This window comes from Lathyrus oleraceus, chromosome 2, assembly GCF_024323335.1.
Source record: "Lathyrus oleraceus cultivar Zhongwan6 chromosome 2, CAAS_Psat_ZW6_1.0, whole genome shotgun sequence".
In the NCBI taxonomy this organism is placed as follows: Eukaryota; Viridiplantae; Streptophyta; class Magnoliopsida; order Fabales; family Fabaceae; genus Lathyrus; species Lathyrus oleraceus.
The window spans coordinates 345,887,073-345,914,253 of NC_066580.1; the positions used below are offsets into that span (position 1 = coordinate 345,887,073).

At 43.0% G+C, this 27,181-nt stretch overlaps 1 protein-coding gene across 1 annotated transcript in view; it reads left to right on the forward strand.

The window, feature by feature from the left end:
• Positions 1-1,426: 1,426 nt before the first annotated feature.
• The window catches only part of LOC127123202 (uncharacterized), a 31,248-nt gene continuing 5,493 nt past the window's right edge, over positions 1,427-27,181 (forward strand). The window contains exon 1 of the mRNA XM_051053445.1: positions 1,427-1,660. Within this exon, the coding sequence (XP_050909402.1) occupies positions 1,427-1,660 (234 nt within the window). The remainder of the gene's footprint in view (positions 1,661-27,181) is intronic.

Sequence of the window (27,181 nt, forward strand, 5' to 3'; positions counted from 1 at the left end):
CCCCTTAGCCACCTTGTTATGTATGCCAGGAAAATGTAAACTCAAACTGATAATGATCAGTTATTGATTCACTACATCCAAGACAGTCTGACTGGTGCCTCTTTAAGATGGTACATGGAGCTAGATAGTGTAAGTGTTCACACTTTTAATGATTTGGGTGAAGCTTTTGTGAAGCAGTACAAGTATAATATGGACATGGCACCTGATAGAGACCAGCTGAGGTCTATGTCTCAGAAGGACAAAGATACGTTCAACGAATACACTCAAAGATGGAGGGAACTTGCTGCTCAGATTAATCCACCATTGGAAGAGAAGGAGATGACGAAGATTTTCCTAAAGACCCTGAGTTCGTTTTATTACGAGCACATAATTGCCCGTTCCCCCAGTGACTTTACCGAAATGGTAAACATGGGGATGAGATTAGAGGAAGGAGTCTGAGAGGGACGATTGTCTAAAAAAGAGGTATCATCTAGTAAGAAGTATGGAAGTGGTTTTGCCAAAAAGAAGGAAGGGGAAACCAATGCATATCAATAGGGAGGTAGAGAAGGCCTCATGTCAGAAGAAGTCCGCAACCACATCAGCATCAACATCAAGTTTCATTAGTTATTCTAGTATTTTCTAACAATAATTCAGTGCCAGTTCAACAAGAACGTCAACAACAACTGTCATAAAGAACCAACAACTACAACAACAACAATAAGAATCAACAACAACAAAACTTCGAGAGGGAGAAGGTCTCTTTTGACCCTATTCCTATGTCTTATGCCGAACTCTACCCGTCTTTGGTTCTCAAGAACCTACTCCAGCCAAGAAATCCACCTCAAATTCCAGAACCACTTCCGTGGTGGTATAAGCCCAAACTCCGTTATGCCTTTCATCAAGGAACTCCCGACCATGATATCGAGAACTATTACCCATTGAAGTTTGAGGTACATAAGCTAGTGAAAAGCGAGATGGTGTCCTTGGAGGACTGTGCTCCTAATGTGAAAGCCAACCCATTGCCCGTTCATGGTAATTCCTCTGTTAATATGGTAGATGGTTGTCCGGGAAATTTCCGAGTCTTCAATGTGCGACGTATTCGTCGGTCCTTGCTGGAGATGCATGGGATCCTGTGTACCATCAATGATTGTGAACACAACCATGATGGTTGTGCAATTTGTAGCGTGAAACCTCATGGGTGTTTGATCGTCAAGAGAGATATCCAGAAGTTGATGGATGAGAATGTAATCCAGACTCAACAGTCGAGGGATATAGATGATGTCAATGTAATTGTTCTAGTGTTTAAGACCCCGGAGCGGGTAGTGATTCAGTTTGATAGCAGCAGCAGTAACAACGTCAATAGATCGGTATCTCCGTTAGTGATATGTTTAGCGGGCCCGTCCCGTATGCATCCGATAGAGCTGTTCCTTACTAGTATAATGCTATAATGGTGGAGAATGGTCAAGAGGTTTCGTTGCCTACGACCAATTCTATTGTGAATATTGCAGATATTACGAAGGTGACCCCTAACGGTCGTGTTTTCGGTCCCGTTTTCTTGAAAGAGGTGATAGAGGATGTTTCAGTTGGTAAGAAGGTTGATATACCTACAATAAGCCCATTTAGTGCTCCAATGTGTCAGTATGGTGAATCCAACAAATTGAAGTCTAATGATGATGACGAGGTACTAAGATTAATCAAGAAGAGTGAATTTAATATGGTGGAGCAGTTGCTGCAAACTCCTTCGAAGATTTCAGTGTTGTCTCTACGAATGAATTCTGAAGCGCACAAAGAAGCATTGCAAAGAGTGTTAGAGCAAGCCTATGTCGAGGACGATGTTACTGTGGATCAGTTTGACCACATTATGGCTAACATCACTTCCTGCAACGACTTGAGCTTTTGTGATGAAGAACTTCTCGAGGAAGGCAGAAATCACAATCTGACACTCCATATATCAATGAATTGCAAGGAGGATGCATTGTCAAATGTGTTGGTTGATACCGGTTCTTCCCTGAACGTACTCCCCAAATCAACTATGTCTAGATTGTCATACCAGGGCGCCCCTATGAGGTACAGTGGTGTGATTGTTAAAGCTTTTGATGGTCCTCGCAAGACCGTCATTGGAGAAATGGACCTTCCAGTGAAGATAGGTCTGAGTGATTTTCAAATTACTTTTCAAGTAATAGATATCCAACCAGCCTATAGTTGTTTGTTGGGAAGGCCATGGATCCATGAAGCTGGAGCTGTAACATTCACTCTGCACCAAAAATTGAAATTCGTGAAGAATGGCAAGCTTGTCATTGTGGGTGGAGAGAAAGCGTTGTTGGTGAGCCATCTGCCGTCTTTTTCATATGTGGAATCTGAGGAGGAGGTTGGAACTTTGTTCCAAGCTCTATCTATTGTTGATGTAAAGAAAACTGGGGCACCCATGTCTTCTTTCAAGGATGCTCAGAAAGCTATTGAAGTTGGCAGTACAAATCAGTGGGGTCGTATGGTAAAAGTCTGCGAGAACAGGAATAGAGGCAGATTTGGATTCCAGCGAGGGCCATCTAATGTTAAAGCTGAAGAAGTGCAACCGAGTTTCCGTAGCGGAGGGTTCATCCATGGTAATGAACAACACTCAACTGTTGTAATCGAAGGCGTTGAAGATGAATATTGTACCAATTTTGTGACGCATGACAAGACTTGCAACAACTGGGCTGCTGTTGATGTCTTGTTATTATCCATCGCTCTAAGTAATTTGCTTTTTCATTATTTTTAGAAAAAATACTTCTCCTATGCCTAAGGGAGAAGTGAACATTGTTGGGCATTTTTCAAATTATCATCAATAAAATGCAATTCTATTCATCCACATCTATGATGTTTTATTTTTACTTTTTGCTTTCCTAAAATGGTAATCACAAAGAACATAAATAAATAATAATTGTCCATCTGTATAATATTTGGTCATAATTCACTTCTCTAAATCAAAATATTAAATCATTATGCAGGTTGGTTCCTAAACCCATCGAATACAATGATCATACTCCCTCTCCAAACTTTGATTTCCCTATGTTTGAGACTGAGGAAGAGACTGATGATGAAGTATCTGATGAATTATCCCGTCTACTTGAGCACGAGGAAAAAACCATTCAGCCATTCGAAGAGAAGATTGAGCTAGTCAACTTGGGTTCCGAAGATGATGTGAACAAAGTCAAGATTGGGTCTCAACTGTGTACAGAAGCTAATAAGGGGTTGATTGATCTTCTTCAAGAATATTCAGATGTGTTTGCTTGGTCCTATCAAGATATGCCTGGTTTGGATTCTGAGTTTGTGGAGCATAGATTGCCATTAAAGCCAGAATGGCCGCCAGTCAAGCAGAAATTGAGGAGAACTCATACCGATATGGCAGTGAATATCAAAGAAGAAGTCCAGAAGCAGATTGATAACGGTTTTCTTGTTACCGTTGATTATCCGCAATGGGTGGCCAATATTGTGCATGTTCCGTAGAAGGATGGAAAATTCCGTATGTGTGTTGATTATAGAGATTTGAACAAAGCTAGTCCGAAAGATGATTTCCCTCTGCCACACATTGATATGTTGGTAGAAAATACAACTAAATTCAAAGTCTTTTCGTTTATGGACGGATTTTCCAGTTATAATCAGATCAAGATGGCACCCGAAGACATGGAGAAGACCACATTCATTACGCCCTAGGGAACATTATGTTATAGAGTGATGTCTTTCGGTTTAAAGAATGCTGGTGCGACATACCAGAGAGCCATGACCACTCTTTTTCATGATATGATGTACAAAAGAAATCGAAGTCTATGTTAACGATATGATTGCTAAATTGAGTGATGAAGAAGAACATGTTGAGCATTTGTTGATGTTATTCCAGCGTTTGAGGAAGTACAAACCCCGCTTGAATCCCAATAAGTGTACTTTTGGTGTTTGTTATGGTAAGTTGTTGGGCTTTATTGTCAGCGAGAAGGGTATTGAAGTTGATCCTGTCAAGGTCAAAGCAATACAAGAAATGCTTACGCCCAAAACTGAGAAGCAAGTCAGAGGTTTCCTCGGCCGCTTGAATTACATCTCGAGATTTATATCGCACATGACTGCCACATGTGCGCCTATATTCAAGCTTCTTCGGAAAGATCAGTCTTGTGATTGGATCGAAGATTGCCAAAAAGCTTTTGACAGTATTAAAGAGTATCTGCTTGAGCCTCCAATTCTGTCTCCACCTGTTGAAGGAAGACCTTTGATCATGTATTTGACTGTGCTTGATGAAAGTATGGGTTATGTTCTTGGTCAGCAAGACAAAACTGGAGAGAAAGAATATGTTATTTACTACCTCAATAAGAAATTCACCGACTGTGAAACTCGGTATTCTATGCTAGAAAAGACTTATTGCGCATTGGCTTGGGCTGCTAAGCGTCTGCGTCAGTATATGTTGAATCATACTACTTGGTTGATATCCAAAATGGATCCAATCAAGTATATTTTTGAGAAGTCTGCTTTAATTGGGAGGATTGCCCATTGGCAGATGTTGTTATCCGAGTATGATATTGAATACCGACCTAAAAAAGCAATTAAAGGTAGTGCCTTGGCTGACCATTTGGCTCACCAACCGATTGAAGATTATCAGTTAGTACAATATGATTTTCCTGACTAAGAGATCTTGTACCTAAAAATGAAAGATTGTGATGAACCATTGCTTGAAGAAGGGCCAGAACTTGGTTCCCGTTGGAGCATGGTATTTGATGGAGCTATTAATCAGTATGGTAATGGCATTGGGGCAGTGATTATTACTCCTCAAGGCACTCATTTTCCATTTATAGCTAGGTTGACTTTCAAGAGTACGAATAATATGGCTGAGCATGAAGCTTGCATTATGGGGCTTGAAGAGGCCATTGATCTCAGAATGAAGTATTTGGAAGTCTATGGAGATTCAACTTTGGTCATGAATTAGATCAAAGGTGAATGGGAGACGAATCAACCCAGTTTGGTACCATATAGAGATTATGCAAGGAGGATTTCAACTTCCTTTACAAAGGTTGAGTTTCATCATATCCCTCGAGATGAAAACCGGATGGCAGATGCTCTTGCGACGTTGCCTTCAATGAGCGTGGTGAAGTTTTGGAATGAAGTTCCCTATTTGACTATGATACGTCTTGATAGGCCAGATCATGTATTTTCTGTTGAAGAGGTCAAAGATGAAAAGCCATGGTATTTTGATATCAAGTGTTTCCTCCAAAGTCAGATTTATCCGCCTGGGGCATCTTTGAAAGATAAGAAAACTTTAAGGAGATTAGTTGGAAACTTCTACCTAAATGGTGATGTGTTGTACAAGAGAAAATTTGATATGGTTCTGCTCAGATGCATGGATAGACACGAAGCAGCCATGTTGATGACTGAAGTCCATGAAGGTTTCTTTGGTACTCATTCCAATGGACATGCTATGGCTAAGAAGATGTTGAGAGCATGTTACTATTGGCTGACAATGGAATCTTACTGTTGCAAGTTTGTGAAGAAATGCCACAAGTGTCAAACTTATGCAGATAAAATTCATGTTCCTCGGACACTATTGAATGTCATTTCCTCTTCATGGCCCCTCTCCATGTGGCGAATTGATATGATTGGTATGATTGAGCCCAGAACTTCGAACGAACATCGTTTCATTCTGGTGGCTATTGACTACTTCACAAAGTGGGTTGAAGCGGCATCGTATGCAAATGTAACCAAGCAAGTTGTTATGAGGTTTATCAAGAATCAGATTATATGTCGGTATGGTGTGCCAAGTAAGATCATTACTGACAATGGATAGAACTTGAATAATAATATGGTGGAAGCTCTTTGCAAAGACTTCAAGATTTCACATCATAATTCTTCTCCCTACAGACCTAAGATAAATGGGGTTGTTGAAGCTTCAAATAAGAACATCAAGAAGATCATTCAGAATATGGTTGTGATGTATAAAGATTGGCATGAGATGCTCTAATTTGCTCTGCATGGGCACCGTACATCCGTCCGCACTTCAACAGGGGCAACCGCTTTCTCACTTGTTTATGGCATGGAAGTTGTGCTCTCAATAGAGGTTGATATCCCATCATTGCGTGTTTTGATGGAAGCCAAGTTGACTGAAGTTGATTGGTGTCAGACCAGATATGACCATCTGAATTTGATTGAAGAGAAGAGATTGATTGCCATGTGTCACAGTCAGTTATATCAGAAGAGAATGAAGAAAGCATTTCATAAGAAGGTCAAGCCTCGTGTATTCAGAGAATGTGACCTCGTGCTCAAGAAGATTTTATCTTTCAAACCAGATGCTAGGGGAAAATGGACTCCTAATTATGAAGGCTCATATGTTGTCAAGAGATTCTTTTTAGGTGGTGCTTTGATTCTTACAACTATGGATGGTGAAGAGTTCACTCGTCCTATGATGCAAATCCTCAGCATATCCTCTCTCTTTCCCCAATCATGGTCGAGCTTTTGAGGTGGATGATTTATGTCCATCCCCAACTTTTTTTCTCTAGTTGGTGCCTTCATCCTGTCGAGATTAGCCGAGTGTTGTGTAAGAACAAAATTGGTTCTACAATAGAATTCCAAGATTTTGATGATAACAAAGGATGAAACCAAAAATGGCACCCAAACGAAATTTTTCTAAGTGTGTAGGACTCTGAACAGCAACGAAGGACTCTGATCATTTTATCAGATACAAAGTGCTAGAAGATCAAACACCGCTGAGGAAGAAGTACGCCCAAGAAGTTATGAATCTGACCAAAGCAAGACAGTAAAACGAACCAGAATCTCTAACAACTATGGGTCTTAGTTCTGATTATCAAGAAAGACTAGTACTCTGAGAAGCTCTGATGAATTCAGACATGATCTCCTTCTAAAGAATGACTCCGATACAACAAGACTCTGATGAAGATTCACTAAGTCCAGAAAAAGTAACGGAAATAATTTCCCAATATGGAAAGGAAGTATTTTAAGAAAGAAGTTATTCAGGGAGACAAAATGGTTTTAGCAAGAAACACAGAAGTAATGACATTGAATGCTCATCAAAGGCCAAGTTTCCGTCATCACTCCAACGGTCCTTCTCACTACTATATAAAGGATAGTCTACCTCATTGAGAGACACAACAACAACACACAGAAAAAGTCATTCATATTCTCTCTCAATCTTTCATGAGCTGCTGCTCATACGTGAAAACTCTTGCTCCAATACTTTGTTGTAATACTTGCTTACTCTTAGAAGCACTCTTTATTACAAATCTATTTTGCTATATTGTTTTGTTCCTCAAGTGACTCTGCGCAGTCTGTATACTTGAGAGGACTAAGAGATCATTCTCTTAGATGATTAGTTGTGTAATCTTACAAGATTAGTGGATTAAGTCCTTTTTGAAGGAGAAATCACCTTGGCCGGGTGGACTGGAGTAGCTTTGTTTTCTAAGCGAACCAGTATAAAATTCTGTGTGTTCTTATCTTTTGAAAAAACTTTTATTTTTTAAAACAATTCAAACCCCCCTTTCTTGTTTTTCTCACCTTAAGTTGGTATCAGAGCTACGACTCTGTTATTGATTTCCTAATCAAACACTTAACAGTGTAGAGAGATCCAAAATGAGAAAAACTATGGCCAACTGTTACCACGAAAAATCTCTAAGGCATGCTGAAAGCATAGTTAATGACAGAGTCCTGTAAATTTGGGGGTTATACCCCATCAAAGGATGAAGAGGTGTTGGAGGCAAGCAAGAGTGGGAAAAAATACAAGTCAAGGGGAAGCCGACAAGAGAAGATGGACTGGTCGACAGGCCATTTCGTCAACTGAGTTGAAGTTTGAGACTTAAAGAATTATAGCCAAATGCGTAGAAGAAAGCATCGCCCTAATGTCTGGGCGGGAGAAATTTGAAATTTAAAAATAACCAGCAGTTACAAGAAGAATAAGAGCGCCAGAATCTAGAGCAGTTAGCAAGACATGGGTGCAACGGTTGTGCAGATCGTGTGACATAACCTCTGCTAGTTTCTAGGAGTTTTAGCTTATGAGCAGTTCCTTTAGTTTAGTATAAATAGAATGTCCCACGAAGGACTCAGGGTGTTCACTTTGTACTGAAAATCACCTGTAAGAAAACTTCCCATTCCCAGCGCGAGGAAGCAAGAGTTTTTTAGAGTGCTATGTACGTGAATCACCATATTTATTTCAATGCAACTTCCTTACTTTTCAATTGTTCCCGTTGAACATTTTATCTTAATTTTGTTTACTTTTGAGTTTTCATTTTACGTTGTCATCTACGCTGTCGACACTGATTCTATTATGATAATAGAGTTTACCGAAAGCGTGTTCGTCGTGTACATCTTTTGAATGCTATAGCGCTGTCGATCACGAGTCACCCATAGGCTGTAGCATCGTCTAAACCGTTCGTGTGGAAAATTCTACACTTGTTCGACACTTTGTTGGGAGCCGTTCCTCACAAAGTTATTTCATTGAGTTGGACAAGCCTCACTTGCACTAGCACATGTCCTAGTATCAACTGGTTGATCCTGCAAGTAACCCTTTGTTTTAAGGCCTAGGGAGGACCAGTGGTTGTTTACCAATTTCCACAGTAAACAAAATGGCACGCCCAGTGGGACGGTGCTAGAGCAGTTGCGAAATTGCATGAAACTCAGAAGTGGCAAATTGTATAGTAAGCCACGAAACACTATGAAAATGTCAGAAAATAACACGGATGAAGTACCACGAGGAACTTTATCCACTATGGAAACAGTAATCTCACAGGTTACCACTTTGCCACCGATGACAAGTGCAGCCTTAACCATGTCGACCACGGGTGCGGTTGGAACATCAATGCCTCATGTCGCATCACGCGAAAAAAACCGGCGGGAAAGAAAGAACAACAGAGCCGCCACCGTGCGTTATTTATCCCAAAAGAGGGAAAGGAAACGCTCAGAGTAAACCTGGAAAAGACATGGTCTCGCGACCAAAGAGAATGGGTTCGAGAGTCGGTTATGCGAAGGGAAGGTATTAGCACCCCTACGCATCCGTAGTACTCTACGGGATCCACGCACAAAAGGAAGGATAAATGGTTGCTAAACACTGCTCAAACACACACACACTAGCTGAAAGAGACAAAAGAAACTGACTGAAACTGACTCGGCAGGATATCGCATCCTGGGCCTACTTAGTCTATCAGGCATAGACATCAGAGTCGAAGTAGTTCGGACTGGGGAGACGACACATGCTCGCTAGGATATCGCATCCTATACATACGTATCTTCTCGGACGAGAGAAGAATCAGAGCATTCGTAGCTCGGCTGACACGCACACAAACAAACACAAGCAAAGGCAAACGTGGAGCCTGAATGCCAATCACTGGACTTACATCAGCGTCCGAACCAGAACACACACAAAGAGGCAAACGTGGAGCCCGACTGCCAATCACTGGACTTACATCAGCATCCGAACCAACAAACCCACACTGGAACCCAAATGCCACTCGATGGACTTACATCGGCTTCCCAGCACACAACAAGGCAACAAGTTAGTAGGGAGTCGGGGACTCGAGCCCATAACTGTCAAGCACACACTCAAACAAACAGACAACAAATTGCTAAGGAGTCAGGCACTCGAGCCTAGCAACTGTCAAACAACACACACAAAAGAAAAGAAAAGGCGCCCGGAGAGATCAACTCAATCTCCTGCCTACATACTTCATCTGGTATGAAGATCAGGGCGATGTAGTTCCCCTACAGAGGGATAAAGGACTAGCCTAACCAGATAACAGAGGGAGACACAACTAGGGAGACTACGACTCGAGCCTAGATGTTATCATGCAAAATCAACCCTAAGTTAAGGTTTCTAGCTAACTTGCACAGGAAGCAAGCCTATCCTAAACATGACTTGCATAGGAAGCAAGCCACACACACACCTAACTTGCACAGGAAGCAAGCCAAACAATCCTAACTTGCACAGGAAGCAAGTCAAACAATCCTAACTTGCACGGGAAGCAAGTCAAACAATCCTAACTTGCACAGGAAGCAAGTCAAACAATCCTAACTTGCACAGGAAGCAAGTCAAACAATCCTAACTTGCACAGGAAGCAAGTCAAGCAATCCTACAAGCACAGATAGCACACACTATACACAAGCAAGTGGCTCAAACAAGGGTTAGGTTTTAGTCGAGGGGTCATATCAACCTCAACAAACAAACCTCTGGAACTGGGTGAATGTGCTCTTAACCTTGCCATTGAGGGGCTAAGGTGAAGCAGATGAAAGGAGATGAGGGGTGTGCCTCATTGCTTCTATCCCTGGCCTGGGAGAGCATTTGACAAGAATGTGTGGGTTCAGAAAGTGGGAACCCTTCTACACATTTAAAACTGACTCAACTGTACAATCGTACAAGATCTTGGGTTTGTATCTGCAATGCATCAACACAGTGGTGTGAGCAAAGCAGATGACACACTGAATAGCAGGGGATAGGTTGCTTATCCCTTGGTTCTGCCAATTGCCTCTTCACTTAGGAGGTCTTTGACTCTATGCAAGGACAAAATCAAACAATCACAAACATTGCCTCTTAAGGAGGACTTCAGACAGTTGCCTGGCCAAGTAACAGGCCAGGTCTTCCAGACTACATGAAGATTAGAAGTATACCTCAATGCAAATTGCTTATACAAGCAAAGCAAAGCAAAAGTTCACAAGGAACTAAGCAACTAAAAGCACCTGAAACAGTCAAGCAGATGTTAGTATGCAACTTCAAAACAAAGCAAAAAGAAACAGACATCAACAGTTAATTGGAGGCAAATGGATGTGCAAGGCACAAGGCTTAAGGCATGTGAGCCAAGCCATCTACAAAACAAACAAGTTAGACAATGATTTTTAAGCGAGCTCAATCAAAAAGAATTGGTCTCATTGGTCATTTGTTGGTCAACCTGAAAACATGAGCTCAACAGTGAGTAACAGGACCACTAGGACAAGCCTAGGGTCGAAAAGGAATGAAAAAGTCAAAACAGCAAAGGGCAAGCATCCAAAATCATGTTCAAACATTCAAGAAACAAAACCAATTGGGTTCACATTCATATCAATCATCATCATCATTTCATGAACAAATTAGGTCAAAGCATGGCATTTAGAAGCTCATAGAAGTCAACAGCAAGACTTAACTCAAAAGCAATCTTAAACATTTCCAAAAATCACCAAATAAATCATGATCAATCACAACCGACAGCATGGTAAGCATGTCAAATTTCATCCCATTTGGACAAATGGAAGGCAGTCAATGAAAATCAGAAAGTCAAAGCAATTTTGAAAATGCTCAAAGAAGTCAACCAAACATGCATCAACTTAGAAAAATCATAAATCGGAGATAGCATACGATAAATGAATGGGATCAAAACCATGGCAAAGATGAGGATGTCTAGTTATCTCATGTAAAATTTCAAGTCCATCCAATAAAGTATGAGAATTTCACAAATGAAATGGGAACATGTGTCACACAAAGTCAACATATGACCAAGCAGGGGAGAAAATCTCAAACAATTAGGAAATGCCACAAATAATTCCAAGAAAATTTACATGTGAACTAGACATTCAAGAGTAGGTTCATGCAAAAAATCAATTCATTTGGAGGTCAAGAAGCATGGTATCAAAAATCATCAAGTTGGACATCAATGGTGTGACACAAATTGTCACACCCTAATTCAAAAAATCATATCTCCCAAACCAGAAATGATAAATTCACAAACTCTACACCAAAATCACCATGAGTGTGTCTAGTTTAAGCACAAAAACATTTGGGAGCCATTGGATAAAGTATCATCATTTCACAAATGTTTTGGCAAAGTGTACAAAAATTGGTCACATGTCACAAACCCTAGCACCATTTAAAATTCGACCATGCACAAATTCTGGAAAATATATGACAAAAAACTAGAGATTCATGTGAACACAATGCAACAAGTCCCATGAATTTTGGATCAAAATTGAACAAGTTATGATTTTTGTAAGATGAAGATCACAAATGAAATAAAAATGGAAAAAATGACATGATTCAATGTGACATGGGGCCCGGGGGTGGCATTTTTGTAATTCCAGAACCCACTTAGTGAGACGCAGTCGTTTTGGCCATGAAAATAAAATGTTTCTATTGGTTGTTGCTGGAATGGGCCATGTAGCGTACGAGTGAAACAGAAAATTCTGGGCAGAAATGGCTAGGGTTTCTACTGTAGCAGCATCATCTTCTTCATCATTTTAAAAAAACAGCAAGGGCATTTCATGACCAAAATCAACAAACAACATATCAACATGTTCATCTAAGCACGTACATTAATACTCCCACAACCATTAATATTGATTCGAGATATTAAGAGAAAAACAAGCAAAAGCATATTCGAACATCAAACTTTATCATGGCTTAAGAAAGTTTGGCTTGAGATGGCTTGGCTTGGCTTCAAACAAACTCTGCCATGGCTGTCACCTTGGAAAAACAGTCGGGCAAGGGGCTTCTACAGGTGGAGAAACAATGTTAAAATGAGCCCAAGATATTGTGTTGATGTTGTTTTTGGCAAAGGCAATGTCAAGCTCTTTGGAAGTTTTGGACAGTTTTTTTGTAAAAATGCCAAGATGTGATTTTGAGAGAATGATATGTTTTTTGTGCAAAGTCCTGGCTGCTGCTGCTACAAGGGTTCTCAATGACAGAAATGATGTCCAAAAATTCTGTTTTTGAGTACAAATCACAATCCATGGAAATATGGGATAGAGTTGGTAAAAAATGTACTTTTCTTCCCATTTTCAAGCAACTTAGCATGGGCTACATGTACTGCATAAAAAGGACTTGGCAACATGTCTCAAATGCATTTTCAGACCATATTTGAATGGTAGAAATGGTTGGAAATGATTATTTCAAAAAGTCACTTTTCACCCTTACTTAAAATTAATTCAAGTAGGTTCAAAAATGCCATTTTGATTGGTGAAGTTTTGGCACATGAAAGTTACATTTTTGGAAAGAGGGGATCAAATGTGGTTTGTAGGAAAAAACCCCACCCAAATTGGCCAAATGGTTTGAGAGATATGGCCTTTTGAAGTTCAAAATTTTCTGAAAACGATTCGATCATAACTTGCCAACCATACATGGGAATTGAGAGTTCTTGGACTTTTTGGAAATGGGAGAACAAGATCTTCAACTTTCATGTTGGGCAAAAATTCATTTGAAGCTTGTATCATGATGTAAGTTTGAGGATCAAGACTTTCCATTTTTGGTAAGTTTCAGTTACAGTTCCAGTTTCCATTTTTGGAAATTTCTTGTCTGGCTTCAAATTCTTCCATGATGGTGTTTGACATGATATATGAGGCCTATTTGGACATGAATAAGCTTTCTCAGACCAAATCCCATCATCAAATCACTGATTAAATGGACAGTTGACCCACAGTTGACTTTTAGGGTTTCTGACTGACTGTGCATTGACTGATGACTTCTGAACATCCAATCCTTGACCAAAACACTTCAAATGGACCCCCAAGTCATGTGAACATGTTGGACCAACCCTAGGGCCTTGGCTCCTTGAAAAACACACTTGCTTGCTTGACTGACTGATCTCCTGATCAGTTTGACCTAATTTCTTGATTGGCTTGCACTTGAGGCAAAAGAGGCAATGCAATGCTATGCAATGGACCATGATATGATATGACCTAATATGAAAATGTATGTACAATGATAGGTGCAAATTTGAGGTGCTATAGCTTCCCCTATTCAATCAGCTGGGAACCCGAACGGATGATAGCGACGGCTGTCAGACTTTCAGGGTAAACAGGGATTGAATACCAAGAACCGTAGAAATTTGCACTCTGCCGGATATGATACAAGAAGAACCATGTCATTTACCGATGACGCCTGCAATTGTCAACTTCAGAAAAGCGAAACCATTTACCGATGGTTGGAAACTGGAAACTTGATATTTACCGATATCAACTTCAGCAAGACCATTTACCGATGGCTGTTGGGAAACAACTCTGATGTAAAAGGAAGCAAGACCATTTACCGATGGTGGCTTCAAAGAAACTTGACATTTACCGATATCAACTTCAACTTGACCATTTACCGATGGCTACTGCAACTGGAGATCTGATATTTACCGATATTGAAGAAAGCGGGGTCATTTACCGATGGCGGATAAAACTGGGCATTCAATATTTACTGATATCGAAGCATACTGGGCCATTTAGTGATGGCGTCTCCACTTGGGGAGGAACAAAATCTTTGTGGTGTAATCAGACAAGACGTTTACCGACGACTTCTGGGGATCTTGATTTTATCAACAAGGAAACAAAACATGACCAGACATTTACCGATGACTGGGATGAGACTCGACGTTTACCGACATCGAAAGATGATGTTTACCGACATCCAAAAACGACCAGACATTTACCGATGACTGGGAACACTTCACCAAAGGAGAACAAATATTTGCAACTGGAAACCAGATAGGACATTTACAGATGACTCTACTGGGGATTTCTAGCTGGGGGTTATCAGACATATACCGATGACTGTAGAAAAGACTCGATGTTTACAGACATCGAAAGATGATGTTTACCGACATCAAAAAATGACCAGACATTTACCGATGACTGGGGAGAAACCCCGATGTTTACAGACACCGAAACAATGGTGTTTACCGACACCAAAAAATGATGACCAGACATTTACCGATGACTGGGGAGAATACCTGATGTTTACAGACACCGAAACAATGGTGTTTACCGACACCAAAAATAATGACCAGACATTTACTGATGACCGGAGAGAAAACCCGATGTTTACAGACACCGAAACAATGGTGTTTACCGACACCAAACAAAGAAACACATGCGGGTGCTAGTATGACACTTACTGGTATCACAAGAACGACTTTTTAGATATGTCAAGGCAAGGTTGACCACTTGCTGGGGGTCTCACTGGAGAGAAACAAACTTTCTGTCACCAATGGGTGAGGTAATAAACCTCTGTGGGGATATCAATCCTGAATACTGTCAAGAGCAACTGTAGCAGACTTGCTGTGCTGATGTTGAATGAAATGATCCGCCTCTGCCGGGGATATGGTCTGTGAGGTTAACACATGAATGCATATGTTTGAATTTTTCTATGGCGTAATGCTCCATATGGAATGGAAATGCTACGCATTCTGAGGATGCAATGATTACTACATGCAAAATGATGAAAAACTCCGGCTGGGGAGCCAAAACTGATTGGGCACTCCAACTCTGCGGGGAGACTCTGCAGGGAGAGCGACGACTTCTCACTCATGTTGGAGAATAGCACTGCTGCTGGGGAAAGGTAAACTCCGCTGGGGATATCCTTCAGTCCACAGATAGGATAAATGTTGGAGATAAATTTCAATGAACCTGCCGCACTCGGGGAGGAAATCGGGAAATACAGGCCTGCTGGGGATAGGCAATCCTTAGACCTGTTGGGGAATAGAAGGCACTATCCACAGACGTCTCCGCAGGGGAACATAGCTCTGATAGCTTCCATACTTGCTTGGGGAAAATATCTGCTGAGGAAACGTCCTCACAGATGCCAACCTGAAAAACAGCACAACAAAATGCCCCCAGAGGATACATGGACAAGATACGCTCAAGTGTCCTCAACGTTCAAAATGATTTTCAAATGTTCCATCTTTTTGCACGTTATTGTGTAGCCTTCATGTTCTTATATGCAATGCTTATCAAAAAATTCGGACATTTTTGCAAACAAAACAGTAAAGATAAAAACAGACGAGCCATTTATCTGAATAACGACTTTTATTGATTGAAAATGTGCCTGAAGAGGCAAATACATTGGGAAGCAATTCCTAGAAAGAGGTAATTGCGCACAAAAGGAAAAATCTATCCTAATGGCAACGTGAACACGGCATCCACTATTTCCCAATTCTGTTATAACTCACAGATCATCAGTTTTCCTCCCAACTCCTTGCTTTCTGAGAAGAATGACTGGACGGATCACATCTTTCGAGATGGCAGATGACAAAGCTTGATGAAGTACAGACAACTCAGACTGTAGTCTTCGCTTTAATCCCTCTTTTGCCTGGATCGGCCTTTCGGGTTTTCAATCCACCGGGATACCCATTTTTGCCTAAGTCGCCCTTGCGGGTTTTCGACTTACCGGGTGTACAAATTCTTTTCATTTTTATCCCTAATTTTTGCCCGAACCTTTTCTTTCTGTTTTTTGGTTCGCCGGGATGCCCATTTTTTTGCCTGGACTCTTTTTCTCTTTGTCCAGCGGGTCAATTTATGCGAAGTATTTTTTGACTACATCTGAGTTAACAGGAGACGGAAAATCTTCACCATCCATAGTTATAAGCATCAAGGCTCCACCGGAGAATACCTTCTTCACAACATATGGACCTTCATAATTAGGAGTCCACTTGCCCCTGTTATCTGCACCAGGAGGGAGGATCCTCTTCAAAACTAGATCACCGATCTGATAGCTTCGAGGACGCACTTTCTGATCAAAGGCTCGCTTCATCCTTCGCTGATACAACTGTCCATGGCATACAGCTGCTAGCCGTCTCTCCTCGATAAGGCTCAACTCGTTAAACCTTGTTCGAATCCACTCGGCTTCGTCCAGCTTGACATCCAATAAAACTCTCAGAGAAGGAATCTCCACTTCAACAGGTAGGACAACTTCCATACCATACACAAGGGAGAAAGGGGTTGCCCCGGTCGACGTACGTACTGAGGTACGGTACCCATGCAAAGCGAAAGGCAGCATCTCATGCCAATCCTTGTACGTAACGACCATCTTCTGCACAATCTTCTTGATATTCTTGTTTGCCGCTTCTACAGCACCATTCATCTTTGGTCTGTAAGGAGAAGAATTGTGATGTTCAATCTTGAAATCTTTACAAAGCTCTTTCATCATCTTGTTGTTGAGATTCGAACCATTGTCAGTGATGATTCTCTCAGGAACTCCATAACGACATATGATTTCTTTCTTGATGAACCGGGTAACCACTTGTTTGGTAACGTTAGCGTAGGAAGCTGCTTCCACCCATTTGGTGAAGTAGTCAATCGTAACCAAGATGAAGCGATGTCCATTCGAAGCAGTAGGCTCAATCTTCCCAATCATATCAATGCCCCACATGGCAAACGGCCAAGGCGAATTCATGACATTCAGAGGGCTTGGTGGTACATGCACCTTATCAGCATAGATTTGACACTTATGGCACTTCCGAGCATACTTGAAACAATCGGATTCCATAGTCATCCAGTAATAACCCGCTCTCAACAATTTCTTAGCCATTGCATGTCCGCCGGCATGAGTACCGAAGGAACCTTCATGAACTTCCTGCATTAACACGTCCGCCTCGGGTCTGTCCATGCATCTGAGCAAGACCATGTCAAAGTTTCTCTTATACAACACATCATCCTGATTCAAATAGAAGCTTCCAGCTAGCCTTCTCAGGGTTTTCTTGTCATTCTTCGACGCACCCTCAGGATACTCCTGAGTCTTGAGGAAGTTCTTGATGTCGTAATACCACGGCTTCTCATCAATCACAACAGACTCGGCTGCAAACACATACGCAGGCCTCTCAAGTCGATTCACCGCAACATGTGGCACATGATTCCGCCAATGAACTTTGATCATAGACGACAAAATGGCCAAGGCATCGGCCATTTGATTCTCATCCCGGGGGACATGGTACAACTTCACCTTCTTGAAGAACGTCAGTATTCTTCTGGTGTAATCTCTATACGGAATCAAATGCGGCTGATTCGTATTCCAATCTCCGTTGACTTGATTGATCACTAGAGCGGAATCTCCATAAATGTCAAGCGTTTTGATCCTCAGATCAATGGCTTCTTCTATCCCCATGATACAAGCCTCATACTCAGCTTCGTTGTTGGTGACGTCAAACGTCAATCTGGCAGAAAAAGGTATATGAGCACCTTTAGGATTGATCAATACTGCCCCAACACCGTTACCATTCATATTCACAGCCCCATCAAACATCAGTGTCCACTTGTCATTAGGATCCGGTCCTTCCTCGACAAGAGGCTCTTCACAATCTTTCATCTTCAGATACATGATGTCTTCGTCAGGGAATTCAAACATCATAGGCTGATAATCTTCAATCGGTTTCTCGGCGAGGTAGTCTGATAGAATACTACCTTTGATGGCCTTTTGTGACGTGTACTGAATATCATATTCTGTTAGAATCATCTGCCAACGAGCAACGCGCCCGGTGAGAGCTGGTTTCTCAAAGATGTACTTTACTGGATCCATCTTAGAAATCAATAAGGTAGTATGGTTCAACATATACTGCCTCAGTCGGCGAGCAGCCCAGGCCAAAGCACAGCAAGTTTTCTCGAGCAGTGAATATCTTGTTTCACAATCGGTAAACTTTTTGCTAAGGTAGTATATGGCATGCTCTTTTCGACCAGACTCGTCATGCTGTCCCAATACACACCCCATCGAGTTCTCAGTCACTGATAGGTACATCATCAGAGGTCTCCCTGGAACTGGAGGTATCAGAATTGGAGGTTTCTGTAAATACTCTTTAATCTTGTCAAAAGCTTTCTGACAATCATCATTCCACTTGATCGCCTGATTCTTTCTGAGCAGTTTGAAAATTGGTTCGCACGTGGCTGTTAGATGAGATATGAACCTTGCAATGTAGTTCAACCTCCCTAAAAACCCACGGACCTGCTTCTCCGTTTTCGGTTCAGGCATCTCTTGAATAACTTTGACTTTCGCTGGATCAACCTCAATCCCTTTCTCACTGACAATGAAGCCTAAAAGCTTCCCTGATCTCACCCCAAACGTACACTTGTTCGGATTCAACCTCAGCTTGAACTTTCTCAACCGATCAAACAGCTTCTGCAAATTAACCAGGTGCTCCTCTTCTGTCTGCGACTTCGCAATCATATCATCTACATACACTTCAATTTCTTTGTGCATCATGTCATGAAAAAGAGTCGTCATTGCCCTCTGATAGGTAGCACCAGCATTCTTTAGCCCAAATGGCATCACCTTATAGCAGAACGTGCCCCAAGGTGTAATGAATGTCGTCTTTTCCATGTCCTCTGGCGCCATCTTGATCTGATTATATCCGGAGAAACCATCCATGAAAGAGAATACCGAGGATTGAGCTGTATTATCAACTAATACATCAATGTGAGGTAATGGGAAATCATCCTTCGGACTCGCTCTATTCAAATCCCGGTAATCGACACACATTCTGACTTTGCCATCCTTCTTCGGCACAGGAACGATGTTGGCCACCCATGGGGGATAACTTGTAACAGCCAAAAAACCTGCATCCCACTGCTTCTGAACCTCTTCCTTGATCTTAGTTTCCATGTCAGGACTCGTTCTACGAAGCTTCTGCTTGACCGAAGGACATCCTTCTCTAAGAGGTAATCGATGCACCACAATGTCTGTATCTAACCCAGGCATATCTTGATATGACCAGGCGAATATCTCCACATATTCTCTCAGCATCTCAATCAGCCTCCTCTTGACAGAGTCCTCTAAAGCAGCCCCAATCTTGATTTCTCTTTTGGCGTCCTCAGTACCCAAATTAACAACCTCCAACTCCTCCTGATGAGGTTGGATGACCCTTTCCTCCTGCTTCAGCAATCTGACCAATTCTGCAGGGAGTTCACAGTCTTCCTCACTCTCCTCTTCAGCTTGGTAGATGGGATTGTCGAAATCATACTGAGCCATAACAGAACTGTTCATAGTGAATGCCATAAGATCGCTTCTGCATGTTTAATGCTTTGTTTTAGAAAAAGAGTTCAATAAAGTCACAAAAAAGAAAAACATTGCCATTTTTATTGTTTTTGAAAAAGGATGAAAACAAAAAAAAAATAGAAAGACAGGGATCACAAAGTTTGATTTCAAAAAATGTCCTTCATTAATGATAATCATTAAAACATGATGAGGCCCTACAATGAATCACTACGCCTTGGGCAGATCGTAGGATTTTCATGCAAAATGAAAAAACAACAGAAAATTACTCTGTCAGAAGAGTAACTTGAACCACTTCTTCAGCCGTCCAGTTGTTGATAGACCCCCCTGGTGCACACGGGCGAACCCAGTTGTCCAAATCACAATCACTGTCACAGTCTTCACTACCGGTTGCAGAGACGTCGCCATGATTCATCAGCCCAGCGCTGGTAAAGGTACTCGGACCCGCTTGACCATTCTGCTCTGCTTGGTGAGGCTCATAACCAACGCCAAATTTGTCTTCTTTGACAGGCAAATACACCATCTTACCCCAGCCTTTAGCTTTGCCAGAATCAACAACCTCCTTAGCCTGCTTGTAAGAAGTAATTGAAGCACCTGGCTTCCTCTGCTCAGCGTACGCCACTTTCTCGAGAGCCACAGTCTCAAACGCCTGACATAAGGTTTCGTGGATCTCGCCATCCACCTCAACATACTTGAACGAGGATAGATGACTCACCAGAATCTCTTCTTCACCGCACACGGTCACAATCTGACCATTCCAGACATACTTGAGCTTTTGATGGAGAGTCGACGAGACTGCCCCTGCTGCATGAATCCATGGACGCCCGAATAAACAACTATAGGCGGGCTGGATGTCCATAACATAGAACACGATATCGAATACCTCAGGACCTATCTTCACAGGCAAGGTAACTTCCCCACACACAGAACGTTTGGATCCGTCGAAAGCACGAACGATCAGGTCACTGGGAGTAAGCACAAACCCTTCCACATCAATCTTCTTCAGAATCTGCTTAGGCAACACATTCAGCGACGACCCGGTGTCTACCAATACGTGAGACAACACTGCCCCCTTGCACTCCATGGTGATGTGCAAAGCTTTGTTATGGTTCCGCCCCGCAGGCGGTAAGTCCAGGTTGGTGAATCCTACACCATGCCTGGTGCTCACATTGGCCATCACACCCTCTAGTTGATTGACAGAAATCTCCTGAGGCACGTAAGCCAGATTCAACATCTTCAGCAAGGCATTACGGTGTGCCTCAGAGCACAACAACAGTGAAAGTATAGAAATCTTGGACGGAGTTTGGTTCAACTGATCTACAATCTTGTAGTCACTCTTCTTGATTATCTTCATAAACTCCTCCACGTCCTTCTCAAATGACCCCTCGGGCGCTTCCTTCTGGACAGGTTCTTCCTCAACCACAGCTTGCTTACCCTTTGCTTTGGCGAGAGCCTCAGCATTATTGTCCCTCAAAGGCTGCGGTGCGAACAGACGACCGCTTCTGGTAAAACCTCCTGGACCCCCTACATTATCCACAGCCGGACCAACAGTTGCAGGAACTCCATTCGGTACACCAATTGTCACTGGAGTTTGATTCACTGGTCTCGTCTGACTTTCAGCCCTTCTGTAACTGCGGTAAGCATTATCATACTTCCACGGCACGGCTCTACTATTCTCAACAGCCCTTCTTCCAGACGCGGCGATAGTGGTTGGAGCACTGATGGTTACAGGCACGGAAATGGTAACTGGGGTACCATTTGTTGCAGGTGAACTAACGACCCTTTGTCCAAGTTCTTCAGACGGTTTAAAGTAAATGGTGATAGTTGACACTGTCCCACGATCTTTTACAGCCCTATTGAATTGCAAACAACCCTCATCCATCATACCCTGGATACCGGCCCTTAACTGGTCGCAACCATTCTCATATTCTGCACAGCCCAAACAATCCCCATCACAGCCCGAGTAGACACCCCCATTCAGCAGACGGCCCTTCACAACTAGCAGAGAAGTCTGAACATCATCAACATTAACAACCAGATCTTCAGCTTCTTTCCCCTCAATATTGTTCACTCTATGCCCACCATGCTGAGGCATAGGGTTGTTTACGACGTTAGGCACTGGAGCGAAGTTGATCGCCTTGGCATCAATCAAATCTTGGACCTTGTGCTGGAGAGCCCGACACTTCTCAGTATGATGCCCTGGTGCCCAAGAGTGAAAGTCACAACGGACGTTGGCGTCGTACCCAGGAGGCAATACTGTAGGCGGAGCCATTGTACGCAACTCAACCATCCCCAACCTGAGTAGTTCGGGCAGCAGTTCGGCGTATGACATGGGTAGCGAATCAAAACGTCGATCAGGCATCCTCTGTCTGGGCTGATACGGACGTTGCTGTTGTTGTTGTTGTTGCGGTTGTTGAACTCTTTGTTGTTGTTGTTGACGAGGTTGAGGTGCCGGAATGGTTACTGCAGCAGCTTGACGGTATTCAATTCTGTTCTGATCTCTGCGGTGTTGAACAGCATTAGTTTCACCCTCTCTTCGACGAGGTGCCCCAGCAAACGGCTTCTTAGAAGAAGAGGAACCAGCATCTTGGATCTTCCCAGTTTTAATCAAGCTCTCAGTCCTCTCTCCACAAATGACAACATCAGAAAAACTACCGAAAGGGCAGCTCCCCATCCGGTCCATAAACACACCCTGAAGAGTACCGATAAACATATATGTCAACTCCCTCTCCAGCATAGGGGGTTGAACTCTAGCAGCCAGTTCACGCCACCTCTGGGCGTACTCCTTGAAGCTCTCATTGGATTTCTGACAAAGACTCTGCAGCTGAGTCCGGCTAGGCGCCATGTCCATGTTGTGTTTGTATTGCCTCAAAAAGGCCTCACCCAGATCCCTCCAGCAGCGGATAGAATCTCTCTTCAATTCCATGTACCAGTCCAAAGAAGCCCCAGATAGACTATCTTGGAAAAAATACATCCACATCTTTTCATCATCGGTATACGCAGAGATTTTTCGATAATAAGCCTGCACATGGGTGCGAGGGCAAGAAGTACCATTGTATTTATCGAAGGACGGTGCTTTGAACTTGTGAGGAATTCTCAGACCTTCCACCAACCCCATATTGGTAACATCAAAACCGAGAGAATTTTGACATTCCATAGCCCGGATCTTCTCAGCAAGGGCATCAACTTTACGATCCCTCTCATTAACCCTTCCCAGAACGTCTTCGTCTTCACTGAGCAGAGAGAACATATCCTCTTGTCTGTCAACAATCGGAACAGGATTACGGGCCGGGGCACGGACTGCTCTGGCATTAGCGGCATCTGGAACAATAGGTTGACCGTTGATTCGAATACCCCCCAACTCATCACCTACAGCATAGTTGTTGATGGGTACAGTAGCAGCAACATTGTTATCATTGATCGGGCCTCCCTCTGGCGGAGCATGGTTGACCGGTGGATTTGCAGCCTCTTGTCTCTGAACCATGGCTCGAAGTTCTTCTTGACCTTGCGCAACCCCTTGCATCATATTCATAAACTGGGCCATGCTAGCCTTCATCTCAGCCAACTCTGCTTGAAATTGATCCATACTTCTCTGTTGATTCAGTCTTGTTGAGTAGCGGTGCGGACGTTGATCAGCTATCCTGCCTAAAACAGGAACCAGAGTGAGAAGCCACGACCAAGAACACCTGTTATGCAAAATGATATGAGTATGGTGCTAATGATGCGTATGATGCACATGATATGTTCATTTCTCAGGCATTCAAAGAGTCTGACCCATCCTGAAAAGATGGCAACCTGCAGCAACAAGAGAACAAACAGATACAAGGAAAATGAGAACACAAGGAAATACTGACAACCTTATCCATACATAAGGGTAAAAAGGTCAATACCACCGAGTCAACAGAAAATTCGCATAAACAGAGTACAAAGAAATGAATCCCATCCAACAAGCCTGGAGGTGACTCTCAACAATAAAGATCCAAAGACGGAGTACAAACAACTGAATCCCATCCAACAAGCCTGGAGGTGATTCTCAACAAAACACAAACAAAGATACGAGCTAAGACAAACGGTCTTCTGGAATGAGAGTCTTCAAGTAACGGCACTGGTCTATCAACAGTGTGCATTCTGAACATTCTGGTAGGGGGGTGATCTTCTCCTTCAGTTGTCGTCTAAGCTCTACCACTTCTCCTCCAAGGCGATTCTCTGATGCCTGTCTCAAATCTACTTCCTTCTTCAATTGGATGTCTTTATCTCTGAGTTGCTTCTCCAAGTCTCTGATCTTCTTCTGATAGCCGGCCTCAAACCTCTGCAGTCTCAAGCACTCCCGGTGTTCTGCATCTAACATGCTCTCCATCTCCTCGTAGGATCTCTTCTTGCTTCTCAGTCTGCTAGCATCTTCTTCTCGCACTCCTCTGAGTTGATGAGCCAAGTTCAAACTATCAGCTTTGGCTTTGTACAACTCCATCTGGGTATCTTGCTCCTTTTCTCTCAAACGGCGATTCTCCATCAGGGCTTGCTTGTAGTGCTTCGCAGGCACACTCTCAGCAAGGATCAAAGGTGGTTGCTCCTGCAACGGCTCCATCCTATCGTAGGGTAACAACAAAATTTCTACTCTCTCCTTGACCCAATCAGTGTAATCAGGCATAGCAACAGCAAACTTCTTCCCTAAGACAGATCCGTCCTTCACACCGATAGACTTCCAAGCTTTCCCTATCTGCTCCAATCCAGCCGGGTCACTCTGCTTCTCAAAATACACACTTTCAGCTACCTCAGCCTCAAGCGGTCTTCCCTTCATCACAAACCCCAACTGGCGAAGAGAAAGAACCGGGTTGTAATTGATGCAACCCCTAGTCCCTACGAGTGGCACATTACGGAATCCTCCACAGCTCATAATGACGTTACGCACATCCATCCGGTACGATTGCCACCTGATATCATAGGAGGTAAGAGACATAACCCTCTGAGTCCACTTATGCGTGCTCTGAGCATCCACAAAAGGTCCACTGACTGGCAGAAGAGACAAGAACCATCTGAGCAAAAGCGGGAGACAACACCTGATAGCCCCACCCTTACCATGCCTACTGTGAATAGCATAGTAAGTGTCGGCTAACAGAGTAGGAACTGGATTTCCTCCAATGAAAATACTGACTGCAGCATAGTCAACAAAATTTGGCATACTCGGAAATAAGACGGTCCCATAGATCATGACGGCCAACTGAGCATGAAAGGCTTCCCAACTTCCCTTCTCTGCTTCTTCTCTAGCTACCCTTAACAGAAACTTCAAAGGCAATCCTACAACATCCCCACTGGACTTCCAACTATCACTGACTCCCTTGATACCCAAATGAAGAGCTCTGGCAATAACTCTGAAATCAACCTCCTTGGGCACATCCAAGAAAGGAACCTGATACCGGACCGGGACACTCAGCAGAATGGAGTACTCCTCAAGAGTAGGCGCCAACTGATAATCTTGAAAGGTGAAACAATGAAGCTCTGGGTCGCAGGACTGTAGAAGAGTCTGCAACGGCACCGGATCGACTACCATCTTCAACAGTGTCAGAATATCTCCATACTGGTCAACGAACCCCTTCTGGTTACCACTGGTCATAAGGTTGCTCAACTCAATCAGAGACGTCAAAGGTTCACGGTGAAAGCTGTAGGAACAAGTCTTCCGCTTCAACTCTGGGACTGTTGCCATCTCTATCAGTGAACAAGCTCTGGAATGTACCTGAGAAATGATATGCATGCAGGGATTAGTTTTTTTCTTTTTCTTTTTCTTTTTCCCCTTTTTTTTGTATCTTTTTTATTGCGTTTCTTTTGAAAAATAAATATGCTATGATGCAAATGATGCAGACACGACTGGTTGGCTGTGTCTCTCAGAACACAGGATCAAAGCTTCGGCTTGAACTCGGAACCACAAATTCATCTGAAACCCAAAATCATCTGAGACCCCAAAATTCTAAACCAATAGTCACCAACAGGATCACAAGTCGCCAACAAGTCACCAACAAGTCACCAACTGTACCTGTAATAATGATCATTCCCTCCCCACTCACGGGTGTCATCTAGGCCAGGGTAAGGTCGAGAGAAACGCAGCATAAATAACCTTTCGCAGAACATCATCATATACACACCCGAAGCATGTAACGATAATGTCCCACCAGGGTCTGAACTGCTCGTGATATCAATGTTCCGCTAAGTGGCGCAATACCACCCGCTTCCCATGAATCACTCTATTCCTAAGTATCCTAGATTTCACTCATGGCCTGGGTATTGGGCCTTTTACCTCATGTAACTCCCACCCCAACAGAGAGAAACAGACAACCAGCCAGATGAATATGAATGAATGCAAACATTAATGCACACATAAATGCAAACAATAAATGGAAATATATACAAATGAATGCAATAAATAAAACAGCACAAAGCAACCAAAACCCTAACCTAGAGAGCGCTAGGAGAGACTCGCTTAGGGAATATGGACTAGCATAGGTCAACTTCTCTGGTCCCCAGCAGAGTCGCCAGCTGTCGCATCACGCGAAAAAACCGGCGGGAAAGAAAGAACAACAGAGCCGCCACCGTGTGTTATTTATCCCAAAAGAGGGAAAGGAAACGCTCAGAGTAAACCTGGAAAAGACATGGTCTCGCGACCAAAGAGAATGGGTTCGGGAGTCAGTTATGCGAAGGGAAGGTATTAGCACCCCTACGCATCCGTAGTACTCTACGGGATCCACGCACAAAAGGAAGGATAAATGGTTGCTAAACACTGCTCAAACACACACACACTGGCTGAAAGAGACAAAAGAAACTGACTGAAACTGACTCGGCAGGATATCGCATCCTGGGCCTACTTAGTCTATCAGGCATAGACATCAGAGTCGAAGTAGTTCGGACTGGGGAGACGACACATGCTCGCTAGGATATCGCATCCTATGCATACGTATCTTCTCGGACGAGAGAAGAATCAGAGCATTCGTAGCTCGGCTGACACGCACACAAACAAACACAAGCAAAGGCAAACGTGGAGCCTGAATGCCAATCACTGGACTTACATCAGCGTCCGAACCAGAACACACACAAAGAGGCAAACGTGGAGCCCGACTGCCAATCACTGGACTTACATCAGCATCCGAACCAACAAACCCACACTGGAACCCAAATGCCACTCGATGGACTTACATCGGCTTCCCAGCACACAACAAGGCAACAAGTTAGTAGGGAGTCGGGGACTCGAGCCCATAACTGTCAAGCACACACTCAAACAAACAGACAACAAATTGCTAAGGAGTCAGGCACTCGAGCCTAGCAACTGTCAAACAACACACACAAAAGAAAAGAAAAGGCGCCCGGAGAGATCAGCTCAATCTCCTGCCTACATACTTCATCTGGTATGAAGATCAGGGCGATGTAGTTCCCCTACAGAGGGATAAAGGACTAGCCTAACCAGATAACAGAGGGAGACACAACTAGGGAGACTAC